The 20644-nt window shown below is 42.2% G+C and overlaps 2 protein-coding genes and 1 pseudogene across 3 annotated transcripts; 1 reads left to right on the forward strand and 2 right to left on the reverse strand.

The window, feature by feature from the left end:
* Positions 1 to 371: 371 nt before the first annotated feature.
* LOC106584302 (lysosome associated membrane protein 3) lies at positions 372 to 3066 on the reverse strand. The gene is made up of 6 exons (XM_014169386.3): positions 2896 to 3066; positions 2071 to 2255; positions 1710 to 1835; positions 1396 to 1450; positions 1104 to 1277; positions 372 to 896 (listed from the first exon to the last, which is right to left on the reverse strand). Exons 1-6 carry the CDS (start codon positions 2939 to 2941, stop codon positions 754 to 756), a joined length of 729 nt encoding a protein of 242 aa, XP_014024861.3. The 5' UTR covers positions 2942 to 3066; the 3' UTR covers positions 372 to 753.
* Positions 3067 to 8180: 5114 nt separating this feature from the next.
* LOC106584303 (kininogen-like) lies at positions 8181 to 10887 on the forward strand. Its single transcript, XM_014169387.3, has 7 exons — positions 8181 to 8527; positions 8682 to 8798; positions 8902 to 8977; positions 9203 to 9375; positions 9932 to 10039; positions 10224 to 10322; positions 10474 to 10887. Exons 1-7 carry the CDS (start codon positions 8315 to 8317, stop codon positions 10813 to 10815), a joined length of 1128 nt encoding a protein of 375 aa, XP_014024862.3. The 5' UTR covers positions 8181 to 8314; the 3' UTR covers positions 10816 to 10887.
* Positions 10888 to 11352: 465 nt separating this feature from the next.
* On the reverse strand, positions 11353 to 19087 carry LOC106584230 (phosphatidylinositol 4,5-bisphosphate 3-kinase catalytic subunit alpha isoform-like; annotated as a pseudogene). Its single transcript, XR_014382271.1, has 12 exons — positions 18295 to 19087; positions 17798 to 18048; positions 16053 to 16225; positions 15418 to 15583; positions 15188 to 15322; positions 14443 to 14589; positions 14169 to 14333; positions 13948 to 14049; positions 13666 to 13837; positions 13341 to 13447; positions 12297 to 12757; positions 11353 to 12066 (listed from the first exon to the last, which is right to left on the reverse strand). The product of XR_014382271.1 is annotated as a phosphatidylinositol 4,5-bisphosphate 3-kinase catalytic subunit alpha isoform-like (transcript).
* Positions 19088 to 20644: the final 1557 nt, after the last annotated feature.

Raw genomic sequence — 20644 nt, forward strand, 5'->3', positions numbered from 1 at the left:
GTAAGGGTTAGGCATGATTTTAGCAGTGTGGTTAGCGTTAGGTTTCAAATCAAGAAGATACATTGTAGAAATAGACGAGGTTTATGACTTTGTGGAATGTTCTATCTAGTGTCAACCGGGTCTCTGGACTGGCCGTGCTTTGCGGGATCCTCGAGTGTCCCTACACTATTGAAGTTGAAATGTAAAATAGTTATGGTTAGTGGTTATGGTTAGTGTTTAAGGTCGGGAAATACTAAGGATCCCGAATAGCACTAACCCTCAGGAGAGGTCACAGAGAGGTTCAAGACCGAATTAACAATGTCTTACAGAATTATATGTTTTTGGGCAGTGTGTTTTAATAAAAAGGCATTCAAGAAATCTATACTTATACGTGCATTTGAAGATAATGTATTTCAATCCAGTTGGATAAAGCCACACGTGAATACATGCACTCTTCAAACAGAATATAATTTCCAAACATTAGGAAGCATCAAAATTCTAATTGCTAAAACAAAGCCACATTATTCAGACCATATTTGCTGATTATGATTGAAAACTTACACAGAGCTTTCCTATAGGTGTTAACCACAATCACATATTTTTTACTGTAATAATGTTATTTATAATGTCTTTGCAGAAATATTTAATATTTAAAAACAACAATAAATAGTGTATAATTGAGTAATGGATAAAAAACAATAAAAGTCTAAAAACCATTTAGGAAAAACAAAACATGGCTATAAAAAGTGTTCATGTTTTTTGCATGAAGCATTCTCAGATCCTGTCATAGCCAGCTTGTCTGTGGTGGTCCCGGATTATCAGGAAGGACAGGACAGCAATCAGCAAGAGTCCCACAACCGTGGCACCAAAAATAATGGGAATGATCTTCTTGAGGAAGTCAGCCCTGCACTCAACCTCTGAAATGCCATAAGGGGGACATTAGAAAACAATATCTGGATCTTAGCACTTTGAATAATTGTTTTTGATGGGCTGAAAGGGCAAAACATTACGTTTACAATGTTACATTTCAAAGAGCATTAAACCATATATAACCCTACAGTAAAATCATAAATAAAATGGTTTTGTAAATCATGAACAGAAAGGCCCCAGGTAAAGTGACCTACCCTTTCCAAACTTCCCATTGGTGAGTTTGAAAGCTTGGAACTGAAGAGACACAATCTTCACTCGAAGGTTTTCAGACAGATGAAACTCGGTCTGAGAGTAGCACTTGAGGCTGCGGCCAGCGACAGTTGGGAACAGCTTCTCATGTTCTATTACCCCAGGATAGTTCTTAATTCCTAATTGTGGAAGAATAAGCTCAGCCTTGTTTTTCTGACAATGACATCTGTAGAAAAATATATATGCATTTGTTTCACATCATGTGTCTATTTTGTGAGATCATGATGGTTTACTTACCTTTGCCTGGTGCCAAATTAGCTGTGATCTTTGACACATAGGTCAGGTTCCCTTCCTGTGGGTGGACAAATACTTAAGTGTTTATTCAAAGCCAAACATGCAAATGTATTTGAATGAGTATGCTTCTACTCAGAGCCATGTATAATCTATGGCTCTGCTTCTGCTCGTTATGGAAAAGTACTGTGGTCAACCTGTGAATTCACAGTCATTATCTCAGTATGAGTCAGAAAGATATGGGGCTAAAAAGGTTTTCCAGTTATAAAATGTGGCCATATGTGTCAGACATGAGAAAAAGGAAGTTTCTGAATTTGTACCTTTTCAAAGGTGAGATTCAGATAGCCTCCCTTTCCTTGAAAAGCCAGGGAGAGAACTGCCTCTTTTTCAGCACATCTACCAGTAGTCTTGGTGGTGGTAGGGTCTAAGTTGAAATAGGAAGGTTTCTGAAAAAAAAAGAATCAACGTAGCATTGGATTGGAAAAGGATAAAAACAATAGCAAACAAGTGATGTTGTAGGATTTACAGCTACTTATAATATAATATTAATCTGTAGCATTTTTTTTGTGACTGTTGTCTATTTTTCACAGCTTAGGTAGCAACCCACATGAGATCTCACCCCTGACAAAGAAGTGCTGAAATGTACTAAACAAAAAGTGCTGAGAAAGTGACTGCCCCTACCTTCTTCTCAATAACTATGTACTCAACTCCCATGGAGAGTTTGATGCACGACGTGCCTGCAGAGTCTTTCAGCACATAGTTTCCGGTGACAGGAACAGTCTCTTTGGGCTGAAGGACAGGCCTCTTAGGTAGGTTGGCCTGTTCAGTGGGCTTAGGATCCAATGCAGCAGTCATGAGGCTGTTTCCTGTAAAGGGGTATGCAGTGAAGTGTAAAGTGAAACAGCTTACAGAAACCACAAGGCACCATTCACAAGCACCTCCTTTGGCTTCAGCTGCTTCTTTTTTTTTACAATAAACCTAAATAAGCTATTCTAACAACTTGTTTGGTATTACTACATGTGTTGAAGTGGTCATGATTATGTCTATAAAATGTTATGAAGTTTACGAGCAATGTTTTACACTTATAGAGAAAAGGGTTCCAAAAAGGTTATTCGGCTGTCCCAATAGGAAAACCCTTTTTGTTTCCAGGTAGAACCCTTCTGGGTTCCATGTAGAACCCTCTATGGAAAGGGTTTTCACATGGAAACCAAAAGAGTTCCACCTGGAAACTATAAGGATAGCTGAAGAACCCTTTTAGGTTCTATATAGCACCTTTTTTTCTGAGTGCACTCAACAGACCACTGTTATAGAGTACCACTGTTATCATCTCAGAATCAAAATCAGATTCAAATGGCCTGTATTATTCTGTTTGCGGATTAACGATTCCATACTTCGTGGTTAATTGCATTGCAGCATTGCCCAGTTTCAATTTATATCAGACTACCACTAACACTGAATAGATTAAACATTATTAGACATTATTAGATAAAGGTGCATGTAACTCACCCATTATGATCACAACCAGTAGAAAAGGTATTGTTTCACGATGCATGTTGTTGCTGAGTTTGTCTGTCTTCTTGTGTGTTCAGTTAGCTGTTTGTCACCAAATGTGGGTTGTGAGATGTGATGTGGTGAATTCCTCTCCAGAAGCCCAAAACATCTTGCTCAAGTGATGAGCACATTCAAGGGGAGGGGCAAAGAGTGTTTCATTTTTAAATTATTTAAATGGCTGATGGACAGTATATGATGTAACTAACTGCACCTTGTGCTGTTGTAGGTCAGATATGTTCTGTTTTGTGTCTACTCAACTCTTTAGCCTGAAGCTAGCCTTGCTAGGCCCATCTCCCGGCTAGCCAAAGAGGTCCATCAGCCACTACTTGGGCTACAATACCTCTTTTTGCCAACTGACTTGCACCCCCGCCGACTCATCACGACTGGACCACCGACGTGATTCGCCCGATGGGGTTTTTGTCAATGGGCTCCGCCGTCGCTTCGTCCCCTGAAATCCCATCCGCTAGCATGCTAGCCGTGGCCTGCTAGCTGTACAGAGCACATCGGACAAATTCTTTGGCCACTATACCTATTCTGCCAATTGGCCTAGTTTACCACACGGAGCCCTGCTGATCCGTCTGCCGATGTAATAGCACAAGGGGGCCACAACAGACTTTCTTCCGTCACGACGTCCCTCCAAGGCCCTTCTGTTAGCTTGCTAGCCCCGGCCTGCAAGCTGCCTGAAGCCACTCATTGGACTCCTATGATCACTCGGCTACGCATGCCTCTCGCTAACATCAATATGTCTTGTCCATTGCTGTTTTGTTTAGTATTTATTGCCTTATTTCACTAAGTTATTTTAGCCTTTAGCCATACCCTTATCCTACTCCTCCTCTGTTCCTCTGGTGATGTGGAGTTTAATCCAGGCCCTGCAGTGCCTAGCTCCACTCCCATTCCCCAGGCGCTATCATTTGCTGACTTCTGTAACCATAAAAGCCATGGTTTATGCATGTTAACATTAGAAGCCTCCTCCCTAAGTTTGCTTTATTCACTGCCCTAGCACACTCTGCCAACCCGGATGTCCTAGCCGTTTCTGAATCCTGGCTCAGGAAGACCACCAAAAACCCTGAAATTTCCATCCCTAACTATAACATTTTCCGACGAGATAGAACGGGGCAGTGTTGCAATCTACTCCAGAGATAGCCTGCAGAGTTCTGTCTTACTATCCAGGTCTGTACCTAAACAATTCGAGCTTCTACTTTTAAAAATCCACCTTTCCAGAAACAAGTCTCTCACTGTTGCCGCTTGCTATAGACCACCCTCTGCCCCAGGCTGTGCCCTGGACACCATATGTAAACTGATTGCCCCCCATCTATCTTCAGAGCTCGTGCTGCTAGGTGACCTAAACTGGGACATGCTTAACACCCTGGCCATCCTACAATTTAAGCTTGATGCCCTCAATCTCTCACAAATTATCAATGAACCCACCAGGTACAACCCCAAATCCGTAAACACGGGCACCCTCATAGATATCATCCTAACCAACTTGCCCTCCAAATACACCTCTGCTGTTTTCAACCAAGATCTCAGCAATCACTGCCTCATTGCCTGCATCCGTAACGGGTCTGCGGTCAAACGACCTCCACTCATCACTGTCAAACGCTCCCTGAAACACTTCAGCGAGCAGGCCTTCCTAATCGACCTGGCCCGGGTATCCTGGAAGGATATTGACCTCATCCCGTCAGTAGAAGATGCCTGGTCATTCTTTAAAAGTGCATTCCTCACCATCTTAAATAAGCATGCCACTTTCCAAAAAATTTGAACCAGGAACAGATATAGCCCTTGGTTCACTCCAGACCTGGCTGCCCTTGACCAGCACAAAAACATCCTGTTGCGTTCTGCATTAGCATCGAATAGCCCCCGTGATATGCAACTTTTCAGGGAAGTCAGGAACAAATATACACAGGCAGTTAGGAAAGCTAAGGCTAGCTTTTTCAAGCAGAAATTAGCATCCTGTAGCACAAACTCTAAAAAGTTATGGGACACTGTAAAGTCCATGGAGAAAAAGAACACCTCCTCCCAGCTGCCCACTGCACTGAGGCCAGGAAACACTGTCACCACCGATAAATACACTATAATTGAGAATTTCAATATGAACTTTTCTACGGCTGGCCATGCTTTCCACCTGGCTACCCCTACCCCGGTCAACAGGCGTGCATTCCCCACAGCAACTCGCCCAAGCCTCCCCCATTTCTCCTTCATCCAAATCCAGATAGCTGATGTTCTTAAAGAACTGCAAAACCTGGACACCTACAAATCAGCCGGGCAAGACAATCTGGACCCTCACTTTTTTAAATTATCAGCCAAAATTGTTGCAACCCCTATTACTAGCCTGTTCAACCTCTCTTTCGTATCGTCTGAGATCGTCCCAAAGATTGGAAAGCTGCTGCGGTCATCCCCCTCTTCAAAGGGGGAGACACTCTAAACCCAAATTGCTACAGACCTATATCTATCCTACTCTGCCTTTCTAAGGTCTTCGAAAGCCAAGTCAACAAACAGATTACCGACCATTTCGAATCCCACCGTACCTTCTCCGCTATGCAATCTGGTTTCAGAGCTGGTCATGGGTGCACGTCAGCCACGCTCAAGGTCCTAAACGATATCATAACCGCCATCGATAATAGACATTACTGTGCAGCCATATTCATCGACCTGGCCAAGGCTTTCGACTCTGTCAATCACCACATTCTTATTGGCAGACTCAACAGCCTTGGTTTCTCAAATGATTGCCTCGCCTGGTTCACCAACTACTTCTCTGATAGAGTTCAGTGTGTCAAATCGGAGGGCCTGTTGTCCGGACCTCTGGCAGTCTCTATGGGGGTGGTACAGGGTTAAATTCTCGGGCCGACTCTCTTCTCTGTATACATCAATGATGTCACTCTCGCTGCTGGTGATTCTCTGATCCACCTCTACGCAGACGACACCATTCTGTATACCTCTGGCCCTTCTTTGGACACTGTGTTAACTAACCTCCAGACGAGCTACAATGCCATACAACTCTCCTTCCGTGGCCTCCAAATGCTCTTAAATGCAAGTAAAACTAAGTGCATGCTCTTCAACCGATCACTGCCCGCACCTGCCTGCCCGTCCAGCATCACTACTCTGGACGGTTCTGACTTAGAATATGTGGACAACTACAAATACCTAGGCGTCTGGCTAGACTGTAAACTCTCCTTCCAGACTCACATTAAGCATCTCCAATCCAAAATTAAATCTAGAATCAGCTTCCTATTTCACAACAAAGCATCCTTCACTCCTGCTGCCAAACATACCCTCGTAAAACTGACCATCCTACCGATCCTCGACTTCGGCGATGTCATTTATAAAATAGCCTCCAACACTCTACTCAACAAATTGGATGCAGTTTATCACAATGCCATCCGTTTTGTCACCAAAGCCCCATATATTACCCACCACTGCGACCTGTAAGCTCTCGTTGGCTGGCCATCGCTTCATACTTGTCGCCAAACCCACTGGCTCCAGGTCATCTACAAGTCTCTGCTAGGTAAAGCCCCACCTTATCTCAGCTCACTGGTCACCATAGCAGCACCCACCCGTAGCACGTGCTCTAGCAGGTATATCTCACTGGTCACCCCCAAAGCCAATTCCTCCTTGGCCGCCTTTCCTTCCAGTTCTCTGCTGCCAATGACTGGAACGAACTGCAAAAATCACTGAAGCTGGAGACCCATATCTCCCTCACTAGCTTTAAGCACCATTTGTCAGAGCTGCTCACAGATCACTGCACCTGTACATAGCCCATCTGTAAACAGCCCATCCAACTACCTCATCCCCATACTGTATTTATTTATTTATCTTGCTCCTTTGCACCCCAGTATCTCTACTTGCACATTAATCTTCTGCACATCTACCATTCCAGTGTCTAATTGCTATATTGTAATTACTTCGCCACCATGGCCTATTTATTGCCTTACCTCCCTTATCTTACCTCATTTGCACTCACTGTATATAGATTTTTCTTTTTTTCTACTGTATTATTGACTGTATGTTTGTTTATTCCATGTGTAACTCTGTGTTGTTGTATGTGTCGAACTGCTGTTCTTTATCTTGGCCAGGTCGCAGTTGTAAATGAGAACTTGTTCTCAACTAGCCTACCTGGTTAAATAAAAATAATTTTTTTTTTTAACCTAAAATCATAGCCTAAAAATAGGTTGGTTCATGTAAAGGTCATATGTTGAATCAGAACGGACTGGTACCAGAAATCGTCTCTGGTATTTCTGAGAAAAAGAAACGGTCAATTTCTTCCCCCCCCCCCCCCCCCACGGCCCACTAGGTCAAAAAGGGACCAGCCCATCTGGTCTGTTGAATTCGCATTTCTTATGACAATTACTTGTTTGCATTAGCCAGGAGTTGAAGATGTTAGCCTCTAAATTGAAAATATGTTTTCCATTGGTTAATCAAAGATTGCATTTGTATTTTTATTGCACCAGAGTTGTAGTTGGTTTCTGGGAATGGCTGAGCTGGGGAAATCAAACTGTGCGTAGGCAGGCATTGGAGGCAATCAGGGTCAAAGGTAGAGAGGGACAAAGTATCTCCTAAAATACACAGTACTGCAGCAGTGTCAATGCAGGTCAGGCTTGGAAAGTGTCTGGTTAGGCGTCATATTTACCCTTCCAAAGTCTTTATTGTGGTAGAGAGGTTGTCTTATTCCCTCCCCATTTACATCTAAATAGCAGAGACCTTTATTATTGTATTACCGTATGACACCCACTTAAAACTAAACTTATATTTATGTTTACTTTAGGGATAGACAATTAATTTTCATTAGACCAAAAGGTTTTGATATAGTCATTGCATGATATGAAGTGGCTACTACAGGTAATTCATTTGGGACAATGTGTCATTTTACCAGCACATTCACAGCACAGTAAGATAGGTTTAATTCCTTACATTATAGAGGAGACAGGAAAATAAACCCTCCTCAGGAACGTGAATCTAACACAGTTGACTCGTACACTTGACTCTTACATAGTTTGTTATCAGTCATGCATGGATCTTTTTAGATGTGTCAAACAGACTGGTATCACAACAAGTGACTGTAGGAGGATAATATCTACTTAAACATGTCCATTATTTTTCTTGCATGCCATAAACTCTCTACAACTCAGAAAAGGGTATTGATTTTTAAAGAGCGCAGGCATGGTGGTGACAGCTGATAAGTAAACATTTACTCTGCTGTCACTGGGACTGCCTGGATGGCTTTCTTTTTTGGGGGGGCACAGTCTCATTTTATTTGAACAGGTTTGTGTAGGCGAATAGACTACAGTCAATAATTTCAGAGGTAGGAGTCCAGTAGGGAACGAAATCTGGTCTCACATTTTATTCTCTCTGGACCTGGGACATACATATATTCATTATGAAACTTGGAGTGAGACTGTGTGTGCTGGTGGTGTTCTCTCTCCAGCTTTGGGGTCCAGGACAGGGGCAGGAGCTGGAGCCAGAGCAGGTCCTGGCGTTCTGTGATGACAAAGATGTGGAGGCAGCTGTGGACTTGGCCCTAGTCAAGTATAATCAGAAGCTTCCTTATGGAAATCAACTAGCACTCTACCAGATTCTGGAGTCCTCAAAGGTAGGTGGCTTAGTGATTGAGAATATTGTAATTTTATATGTAGTTATTTAACCTGTCCTATTTGTATACATCTTGAGTTCACTCTGTTGTTGAAGAGGGCATACGAACATTCCTACACCGAGTCACAGTCCAGTATTGCGTTCCTCTCTTGTAGGCTCAGAATGACTCATGCACTCAGTACTTTGTGGAATTCAATAGCAGGGTCACTGACTGTCCAGCAGGGGGAGACAAAGTCTGGAGAGACTGTGACTACCTCCCTACTGGGAACAAGGTAACTGTACATTTTAATAATTTCACTAGGTGAAGAATGCATTGTTATTTGATTACATCTCTTTGCAATGAAAGTTTTTTTTCACTTTTTCTTTGTTTATCAGGTGCCAAGGCCTTGTAAGGCAACAGTCCACATGTCAGAGACAGATAAAAAGGTCCTGGCAGTTTTCTGTGACCCAGGTGGTTAGTTTTTCACTTCACACCAAGTAGACCAAGCCATACAACACCGACAAGTCTATTTCTAGACAACCCAATAAATATTGACCATAGAATGACTCATGCTGCAGAATATGTATTTACAGTGACTGGAATCACCCAAACATTCTGGGAAAAATGTGGCTAAAATAATTTTCTATTGAGCAGCTGAGACAAACTGTGATACTGACAACCCTCTCTGACTTCCAGTGGAGGCCCCTGTTGTTGCTGAACGGACCACATGTCTGGGGTGTCCTAGGGAGATTGATGTGGAGAGTGAAGACCTGAAGGATCCCTTGACATACTCCATCACCAGGTTCAATGCTGATTCTGACTCCAGCCACCACTTCATCCTGAACAGTGTTGGCTTCGCTACTAGACAGGTACATGTAAATCAGTTGCAAATCTCACTGGGAGTTATTAAACATTACAAAGTCTAGCCAACTACACCCCCTGCTGGAAGGTTAAGCACCATGACTCTAAACACCTAATTCAATTCAAGCCTGATTCACACTTTTGGGCCCAACCAAGTCAAATCATGCTGAGCTGAACTAGGACAGGGCTGACCTGGTTACGCATCCACCATAGATTCGGAACCCATGCTGGAAAGGAACTTGCGAAAAGAAAATATCAGAGCCAGCATTGTACGGTTGGCGCTCTATAGTGTGAATCAGGTAACAGCGTAACCAGTTGGCATCGGGGGTATTGGGCCTTACAACAATGACAAACAACAATGGAAATACACACCAAATCATCACCTTGGTTCTGGCATTGGGAGGTGTGGTGCGTGTGGCGAAATCTTTATGGCTGTGACCGTTGGACTACAATGCACTTGTTTGTGTTAGGAGTGTCATTCCAGAGTTCACTGAGTGGGGGGGGGGGGGGGCTCAAACTATTGTATTTGAATAACTTCTACTTTCTTTCACACGCTCTTCTCAGGTGGTTGCTGGATTCAGGTATAGACTGATGTTCGATATGAGGAAAAGCAATTGCTCCAAAGCAGACCACAAAGAGCTGAACGACGAATGTCATCCAGATCCTGATGTGGTAAACTACATTAGAGCTCATAGTATTTTTTAAATAACCTACTGTATTTGATCTAATATATGATTCTGGTGTTGTAATACTTCTGTATGTAAATGAAATACATTTCACAATAATTCACTGTCATGTGTTGTATCATGAATGCTTGTCCCTGGCATCGCTATCATCTTGTATGCTATCTCTCTAGGAACTCGCTCACTGCAATTCCACAGTAGATGTGGCACCTTGGAGGCATGAGACTGCAGAAGCAAATGTGGAATGTGCACCGGGTCCCCTTGACAATTTTGTGAGACATTGTGCAAACAGTACTACTATAGCATATTAATGATGCTCAGAAAATCTGATAAATGAATAGGGTAGTGATGTGTAGCAATACATTTTGGGGATTTGTGCTAAATGATGGAGGATTTTGACAAGAAAAATCTTTCCATTCACAGGACGTCTTTAGAAGAAGACCTCCTGGTTGGTCTCCCTTGAGGAACTTCAACAATTTTGCTGAAGTTAAAACAACCCAAGCTTCTACTGCTTCAGCCAAAGAGGAGTCATCAGAGGAGTCTCAGGAGCGCAGCCCGTCTGCTGTGACCATGGCTAACCCAGAGCCAGCCCTGCCCTCTGTGGCCCCCACCACTGCTGCTGAGAGCCCCTTCCACTGCCCCTCCAAGCCCTGGAAGCAGTTTGTCCCCCCAACAACCCTGAGGCCTGCACAGGAAAAAAGCCCAACACCTTTGCCAGTGGTAGAGGAGGGCTTAAGTGATTTAGACTTGCTGGGGAAAAAATAAGTGCATGCTGTATAGTGCATTTGTATCATAAGCACACCTGCTGATTTGAAATAAAAAATGACCATGCTTTTATTTTCTCTTTTTGACAATGCAGTTCAATCTTGCTTTAGTATTCCTTCAAATTTGTCAAAGTGCATCTTGACTGTTTAGCCATTTGATACGAAAAACAAATAACTAAATGAATTAAATTGTGCTGGGTGCTGTTGTTTTGTAAAGCAACACACTATCCACAAATGCAAGTACTTAACTGAGAAGTTTATTTGTACACTGTCACATAACTCTGAAATAATTCTAGTCAGTCTGGATACAATGCAAGTATTTAACTGAGGAACAAACTGAAACACGAAGTATACTGTATTTAATAATGCAGATGTCACTGGTTAGAAGTATTATTAGTTGTTCCTATAGCATCAAACTTTCTTTACAACTGTTTAGCAGAATGACTAAAACAATATTATTTTAACCAACTCTCATGCAAGATGACTGCGAAATAAATACAATCATATTAGCATTGTTGATAGTAATGACAAAATAAAATACAGTATATTAAAAATATAATTCAATATCTCTATAAACCTGTCAGAATAAAAGTACTGTATTAAATAAAGAGGAGTAACAAAGATGACCCTTGAACCTTGTTCTTAAATAACAATTACACCATTTACACATCAAAATGATTATTTCCTTTTACACCAATGTATAGCCCAATAAGTTGACACATTTCTTAGAATTTCCTTCTGTAAAGAGACTTGTTTGATGACCAAATTATTTTAACATTCACAATCGGTATGGATTTCCCTGTGCTAACACTCCGTGCTATATATCAAATGGCCATGACAACGTTGTTTTCAACATACAAACGTGGTTCAGAACAATTACATTTCAAGTCACTTTTGAAGCTGAATATGAACGTTTTTTTATTTCTTACAAATGATGTTTGTGTCTGGCAGGTCTGGGCTGGGTGAAGGTATCCCTGCCTGGGCTCAGTTGAGTGCGTGCTGGCAGATGGTGTGGAAGATCCAGTCCATCTTGGGGGTCAAGCCGCCGTGGTGGGCGTCATTCATCCGCTTCATGATGTAGTCCAGGGCCTCCTGTTCAGTCTTGTCCAGTGCCAGGGTCTTACAGATGTAGGCAATGTAGGCAACTGCAGCCCAGGCATCCCGGGGGCCCAACATCATGGAGAACAGGTTGATGAAGAGGTTGGCATGTTGCCTGATGGCCAAGTAGGCCTTATAGCACATCTCCTAGAACCTGAGAAACAGAATAGGAGGGAAAATGCAGAAGAATCAGTACATACCATTCTCCTTGTTGCCTCTGAATTCTCTAGCCTCAAAAAATCCATCCCAAGCATAAATTTGGCCATTGAAATATATAGTCTATGTTGAAAATGGTTGATTTAGCAGTAGATACTGATATCAGTCCATTTGTTAAATCAGTAGTAAAAAATCATGACAATAGCTTGTTGAGAACTCAGGTCCTACCTGCCCATCGTCCTTCACCATTATGTTACTGTTGTGTCTGTCACCGATGCCTAGGATGAAGGTGGTCACACAATACACAGCACAGGATCAGGTAAACAAGCCAATGGCCAGGTCATACCTACATACAGAGTTACAATGTCAAATCTGAGCCATGACACACTATGATTTACGATTTTCAAACCAACACAATTGTGAAGGAAAGTGACCAAACGACATATAGTTTCTTCACATCTCTCCTTTGTTCTTGACTTTGAGCCACTTGTGTAGTTCTGAGCTGTTGTACTGTAGTGCCCCCTTCAGGCCACCTTTACACTGGATCTGCATGACGTGAGAGCTCCGCCCCACACGGTCACCTAGAGACATGCAGTTCTACGGCAACATCCTCAGGTCTAGAACCTGGTTCTGTCAAATGTTCTCCATGATTCTGATGATCTGAAGTGTTAGCATGTTCTGTCGCAGGTCTGAAACAAACAAAGTCATATTCAGTGTGCCATGGCAGAATTTAAATACATTCCATCCATTTAACCAAACTGATCCAGTACAACATTACATCTCAATTTTTTAATATGATCTCATTGTTCTGGAAGAGGAGCTCGGACATGATGTCAGGCTTTTCCCAGTTGAGCCACAGTGGCCTTTTGGCAGATTACATGATTCTGCACTTCTCAAGCCTGGGGGTGTCAGAGCACTTTACAAGGTGCAAGCAACACATGCAGCTGCATTAATTTCATTGATCAATTGGATGAACAGTGTTAGAGTGCAAGTCGTCCGCACTGAGGGGCCCAGCGGCTGAGCACTTTGGTTGACAATCGGTTTACCGATGACATTTCACATTTTCATGCATGAGCAGAACGTTATGATGGGGAACTAGAACGGTTACCTTCTCTCTCTTAGATCAAATTAATGTAATATTCCCACTAGGGCCATTTAAGAGAGATTGCTGACCATTTTAGCCATTGAAACAGAATGCCCCATCTACAGTTTCAATAGTGTCTATATACAGAATGTGGGTAAGGCACAGGAGTGCCAGTGTGGCATGCCCACCGTATGTTTCCCAGCTGGTGTGCAGGGTTGAGGGGGAAGGTGAAGTTCCGCAAGGCATCCATGTAGTCTGGCGTCCTCATCTGCTCCACCAGGAACTTCATCTGCACCTGCAAGGGCCACACAGAGCAAGCTGTGAAGATAGATGTCCTATTTGAAATGTGAAGCCTAGTAATCACAACATTAGGTAAACAGAGCCACTGATGTCAGTTTCGGAAATGAAACAGAAACGCGGAACAGTAAGCTGAAACCACAGAGATTCTCTAACAGATCATCATGTTGCACAATAAGCCTGAGTGTATTGGAGAGAGAGGGAGTGCTGGGTTACTTTCTGAGTCTCGTTCTTCTTCTCCTGTTTGAGGATGTCAGTGAGGTTGATGAGTTTCTCCATGGCCTCCACCTGTCTGCATAGGTGCTTGAGGTACATGCCACAGGCCTGGAAGTAGGACTCCAAGAGCAGGCCGAACCGCTGGCTCACCGTCTTATTGTGCATCTCAGACCTAGGGCACATAATGGACAGTGAAAGTGGATGAGTTATAGGGCATTAGCAATTAGTTAACTCTGTGAAAGTAATGGAATTGACTCAGTAAAGTTACTATTAGTAACTCACTTTAAGTGCCAGAAAAATAAGTCCTATCGTTTGGTTAGTCAAGGCCTTTTTCATCAGAAATCGTACCAGTGGGTTATCAAGGTACTGCTCATATTTCAGAACCTGACAAGAGAGTATGGAGATTATAGTCATTATGACATTTTATATTTGACAACCGTCCAAACAATCAAAGAAACGTGATAGGAAAGTCACTCTGGAAGCCAAAGACAAATAAATCCTACCTGGGCCAGCTGAATGAGGTACTGAGAGAGTTTATCATCGGTCAAGTACTTCTCAAGGCACCGAACTGCAAAGTCACGGATCATTGGGTCTGAATAGTTACAATCCAGCAGCTCCATGGCTTGCTCTGGTTTTATTGCTGGCCAATCCTTCAGAAGGCAATACATCTAAGAGCAAGAAAAACAACAGTAACTTCACCACTATTACATTGGTAGAAGTGCTGCAGTAGAAGAGGATTCAATTCCCACAAGAGTTCACAGAAAGGTGACTGAAGACTTTCAGAGTACATTTTCTTTCACTCTCCATTTTTGAAAGAAGTGTCTTTAAAAAATGGGGGTCAAACAGGGGGTCTCGGTTGCACACCTGTCTCAGCTGCTCGCTATCACTGTCTGTTAAGGTGTGGTCTCGCGCCACTCTTTTACTCTGCAAAGGATCAGACATCACATCAGACCAGCTACCATGCACATTGAGTGTACAAAACATTAGGAACACCTTTCTAATATTGAGTTGCACTCCTTCTTGCCCTCAGAACAGCCTCAATTCCTCAGGTGAATGGACTCTACAAGGTGTCAAAAGCATTCCACAGGGTGCTGGCCCATGTTGACTCCATTGCTTCCCAAAGTTCTGTCAAGTTGGCTGGATGTCTTTTGGGTGGAGGACCATTCTTGATAAACACGGGAAACTGTTGAGCGTGAAAAACCCAGCAGTTTTGCAGTCCTTGACCCCCTAAAACCAGTGCGCCTGGCACCTACTACTGTACCCCGTTCAAAGGCACTTAAATATATTGTCTTGCCCATTCACCCTATGAATGGCACACACACACACAATTCATGTCTCAATTGTCTCAAGGCTTAAAAATCATTCTTTAACCTGTCTCCTATCCTTCATCTACACTGATTGAAATGGATTTAACAAGTGACATCAATAAGGGATCATAGCTTTCACCTGGTCAGTCTGTCATGGAAAGAGCAGGTGTTCCTAATGTTTTATACACTCAGTGTATATCCATGTATGCTATTACCTGGCCTGACTGGTAGTAGTTGAAGCCCAGCTCCCTGGATATTGTCCAGTTAGCATTCTCCTCCACAGTGGTCATGTCTGGGAACTTGACAGGATAGTTGAAGTAGTCAAACTCCAGCTCTAGACAGGGCGTTTCCTGTGTGTGCGGAATATAGGCATTATACTGTAATAGGAACTGAAGATCACAGAAATATAGAGTGGTCATATTAACATGCTAACTAACATGTTTACCTTGTTGGGGTTGGAGCCTGTGACTTCGATGGGGTTGAGTAGGTCCTCTAGGCCGTGGGGTACAAGCCACAGGTTCAGAGCCATCTTCCCAGACACCAGAGTGTGAGTGCAGTCATAGAGGTTGACGTTCCCCCATGCCAGTGGACAATGCTCCTGAGGAGAGGATCATGGTCAAAGGGTGGCTTCGGTTACTAACACACATATTGTGAATGGCCATCCTTCCACAAAGAATAGTGAATGCATTCCTACAGGCTTGGGTTAATGTTATATAGGGTACTTGTAACTAACAACACAAACATCCTAATTGCCCCCTTGTGGAATAAAAGTCGTACTGAATTGAATTGACAAGAATAGGAGGCAAACAAACAGACTATGTTTTAGTTCAAGTTAATTAGCTTCGAGGTGTAAAGTGGGTTGCTCGCAAAGGATGGCCTTTAGAGACATTTATCTCTAATTCATCATAGGCACGAAAACCCATCTCTCCGACCTTCAGGTGATATCACTCAGCCCAGGTGTTGGTTACAGTCTTCATGCCTAGGTTACACAGCCATGATCGCTCCACGCCACAAGTCGATAAGTAATTCAACATGCACATAGAGGACACCTCGGGTCATTCAAGTAAGACCATTCAACACTGTTCTAGCCAGAGGGTATCATTTAAACTCTTAAAGATCTGGGGTGTCTGATTAAACTGAGTGCTTGCCTCCTTCTTCCCTTTCCTGCCTTTCACAGAGCAGATGGAGAGACAGAGGCGGGCGCCCGGTGGATGTCTGGAATGTACATGTCGTAGGTCAGCCACTCGTTCCACCTAGGAGACAAGCACAGTCACGGTAAATCACCCTGAACCACTTATAAGTGTAAAAATCACAGATTAACACATTACCATCGGATGAATAGCAACAATATATATCTTGATGAGTGAGTCACTGTTTGTGACACCACGTATTTTGTGTGTGTGTAAAGCTTGGAATTAGAGCATGGCACACGCTGCGTGTTCACGTTGTCACAAATCTGCTCCCCTCCATGGTAGATGCCGATTCGCACATAAATCTTCATGGACAACAAGAAGAATAGACAAGAAAAAAATAGGGAGTCGCCTCTTCAAGTCAACAGTGAAGAGGCAACTCCGGGATGCTGGCCTTCTAGGTAGAGTTGCAAAGAAAAATCCATATCTCAGACTAGTCAATAAAAATTTAAGATTAAAGATGGGAAAAAGAACACAGACACTGGACAGAGGAACTCTGCCTAGAAGGCCAGCATCCTAGAGTCGCCTCTTCACTCTTGACGTTGAGACTGGTGTTTTGATGGTACTATTTCATGAAGCTGCCAGTTGAGGACTTGTGAGGCGTCTGTTTCTCAAGCTAGACACTAATGTACTTGTCCTCTTGCTCAGTTGTGCACCGGGGCCTCCCATTCCTCTTTCTATTCTGGTTAAAGCCAGTTTGCTCTGTTCTGTGAAGGGAGTAGCTCACAGCATTGTACGAGACTGACAAGTTTCAGAAGAAAGTTGTTTCTGGCCATTTTGAGCCTGTAATCGAACCCACAAATGTTGATGCTCCAAATACTCAACTAGTCTAAAGGCCAGTTTTATTGCTTCTTTAATCAGAACAACCGTTTTCAGCTTTGCTTATATTATTTACAAAAGCGTTTTATAATCATCAATTAGCCTTTTAAAATGATAAACTTGGATTAGCTAACACAAAGTGCCATTGGTTGCTGATAATGGGCCTCTGTACACCTATGTAGATATTCCATTAAAAATCTGCCATTTCCAACTACAATAGTCATTTACAACATTAACAATGTCGACACTGTATTTATGATCCAATTTGATGTTATTTTAAATGGACAACAAATTTAATTTTCTTTCAATAACAAGGACATTTCTAAGTGACCCCAAACTTTTGAATGGTAGTGTATATATTTATTTTTTCTTCTCCACACTATGAGGTTGGAATAATACTGTGAAATTGTGAAATTTCAGCCTGTTGTGGTGGGATGGCGCTTTGGCCTGCCTGGTGACATCACCAGGCGTTAAACTAGTTAATAGACCAATAAGAACGAGAGTTCCAAACCTCTCTGCCAATAACAGCTAGTTTTCAGTTTTCCTCTCCCCACTCAGACCCCTACCAGACAATCCTAGCCAAATTCTTGCTTAAGAAATTGCTCTGTGCTAAGAAACTGTTTTTAATTGTAGTTTTTTACCATTTTCATTGAAAACAGTCACAGTAAGGTACTTAATTGCTACTCGAAAAAGATTTGATATTGAGATAAAAATGGCTGCATTGGACCTTTAAGATATAGACCTGAGTCAGAACTAATGTTAGGCTTCAATGTATATGCATTGGTTACATGCAGTGCTCACTAGGGCCCAACAAACCTTATATTGACTCAGGGAGCATTTCTCCAGGAGGTACTCGTCACAGCCGCACACTTTGAGCATGTACTTGCCCTGGTACTCCTGTACACACATCTTGAGTTGTTCAGGGGACAACAGCATGCTCCTGGTTTTCTTCCTAATGGCCTCGGCTATCACCTGTTCTGGCACACAATCATGGTTGATCTTCAAGGTGTATTTCTGCTTGTCGTTGTTGGGAGAGACGATCACCCAAATCACTACAATGATTTGACCTATAAAATAAGGAACAGAAGAGAGAATAATCATTACCACACACAGGCTGAGAACAACCTTGAAAGAGATTATCATGAAAAGGAATAAGGATAATTTTGTTTGTTGCTTATTAATGTGTTAGCATATGTGTTGACAAAGTAAAAACAGGTTGATGTTTGACACCCACTAGATCTGCCTTAGCCATATTGCAGTATCATGACATTACAATCACATTGCTTGATTTTAATTGATACAACAATGCCTACCTTTGTCCAGATTGCCATGGATGTGCTTTGGAGGTTCTTGTGTCGATTCCACATTGGGAGGGTAAACATATTGCGAATCCTGAAACAAAACTCACAGATATGATGTTTTAGAAGATATCTAATATAAACGTAAGCCTGTTGAAAAGTTTTTTTTACTCTCTACAAAGAGGAGGCAGGGTAGTAAGTAGCCTAAGTCTTACCAATTTCTCTGTTAAGAATTTTCTCCTCTCGGTTGCCAACGGGTTCCATGACCTTCAGAAAAGGCTGAAAGAGCCTGAGATCACAATCTCCTAGTTTCATCGTAGAACTCCTCTCGCTCTGCATCCTGTGTAACACTGATAAAGATGTAAGAAGTCTCTTCCTGTAGTAGGAGATGCAGGGGGTACTTCCTGGCCTCCTTGAACAGTTAATGTTTGATGGCGATGAGCGTGGGCTCACGAAGGCACTCGAGGGTCAGGATCATCCCTTTGGTAACAAGCAATCCACAACGATCCTGGGGGGCATCAAATATAATTCACCAAAAGATGGTCTAGGAGGCATTTCTACAGTCCACACTCAGACAAAGTTCATAGAGAATAGTTCCTTATCTCCTGAAGAACAAAAAAAGAGCACATTTTAATTATGAAAACAAATATCATACAGTAGCTTATATCCAGCCCCGCCTCTTGCTGTAGTGTGACTGTGTAGAGTTTCACACCCCTTCTGGGCAGCAGAATAACTAGCCACGACTCACCAGTAGACCCTAATGCATGAAAACACTACACCCAATGACAAACTAACCTATGTTTTGATAGCAGCTATGCCAAATCATTTTTATTTCCATCAATGTCCATGATGATCTAGCCTACTCAGTCTGTGAGTCACATGACAAACAGAAATGCATCCGTCTCCGGGAGTGAAGTTATTTCTCCTCCACATACAGCGAGAGCCTACAACATTTGTCACCAAATACCAAAGTTTTCCCTTTCCCTGAGAGTGCAACAACAAGTAGCCCTATGCTATACAAGGTAAGCTCTACAAGACCTTTAACTTTTTTTGCTATCACTGTCTAAAACCATTAATGGCAGTAAACATGCAGCTAACAGTGACAACTACTGTATGGCAAGGAAAACAGTTGTGCTCTGGTCAATGTGAAAGGCCAGTCTTGTCATCAGGGTGTAAGCCAAATGAGGGAGCTTCCTCAAACACAGGATGTGGAGAAAAGAAACACTAAACCTAGTTTATTTGAATACAGAAACATGTACAGCTGAGGATATAGACAAAAAAAAAAGAGATTAAGACTTCGGTAATTGACAAATCAAACAGATTTGGCTTCTTACCTTAAAAAGAACGGGGGCCTCAATTATTAAATCTGCACACACACGAAAAAGACTCTAAACCTTGCGTGCGCCATTTTTCCCACAAACTGTTGGTATTTATCAAATTTCAATTTGAAAGGAAAGTGTGCCTATCGCCACTCAAATCTCAGACCATGAGTACGCACAACTTAAAATGGTTAAGAATTGTATTACAAGCAAATATTGTTATTTTGGGTGAAATGGAGGTGTTTGACACACAATAATAAAAAATATGTTTTAAAAACAATAAAAAATTGCCTAATGATAAAACGGATGCATTTGCCGTTGGTAAGAAGATTGCATAGCAACATGTAGCCTAATATGTTTGATTGACTTATTGTATAGAGCTAAAATCAATAATATTTTCTGACATACTGGTTTATTCCCGCTACACAACAGATATTAGGCTACCATTTATCCATCGCTCATTTAATAGCCAAGCATGCTCGAAAGTAAATAGACCGGTAGCCTGGACAGTATGGGTAAGCCTAGGCTGTAGTATTGCTGTGAGATAGGAGCACAACATAATATAGCCTACCATTTAATCTCAGAGCCTATACCAAGACACGAGATAGAAACACAATCACCTAATGATAAACAAAATATTGAACAACAATTCCTCTTTTACAAAGATGTGTGGGCTGTAGCATTTTGGGGAGAACCAGGACAAAAGTAACACTTTTCTTTTTTTCCCTAATTACATAGAGATCGATAGAGCTAGAGACACCATATTTTATGACAAAACGTATATATGTCCTCTAGCATAAGCAACTGTAATTTCATTTCTAGGGTAAATGAGTTTAAATGAAATAGACCGAGAACAGAACTAGCGCAATGTTACTTTTGTACCTCCCAGCGGGGCGGGAGTGAAATAGCCTTGAAACAGAAATAACAGCTGGCGAGAAGGGCACAAAATCTTTCTTATCTTCATGTTTCTGGTTTGTAATGCTCATTACTTTCAACAAATGTATTTTTAGCCATAATTTAATGTTCGTATCAATTGAATAATTAAT

Source organism: Salmo salar, chromosome 23 (assembly GCF_965601325.2).
Source record: "Salmo salar chromosome 23, fSalSal1, whole genome shotgun sequence".
Taxonomy (NCBI): Eukaryota; Metazoa; Chordata; class Actinopteri; order Salmoniformes; family Salmonidae; genus Salmo; species Salmo salar.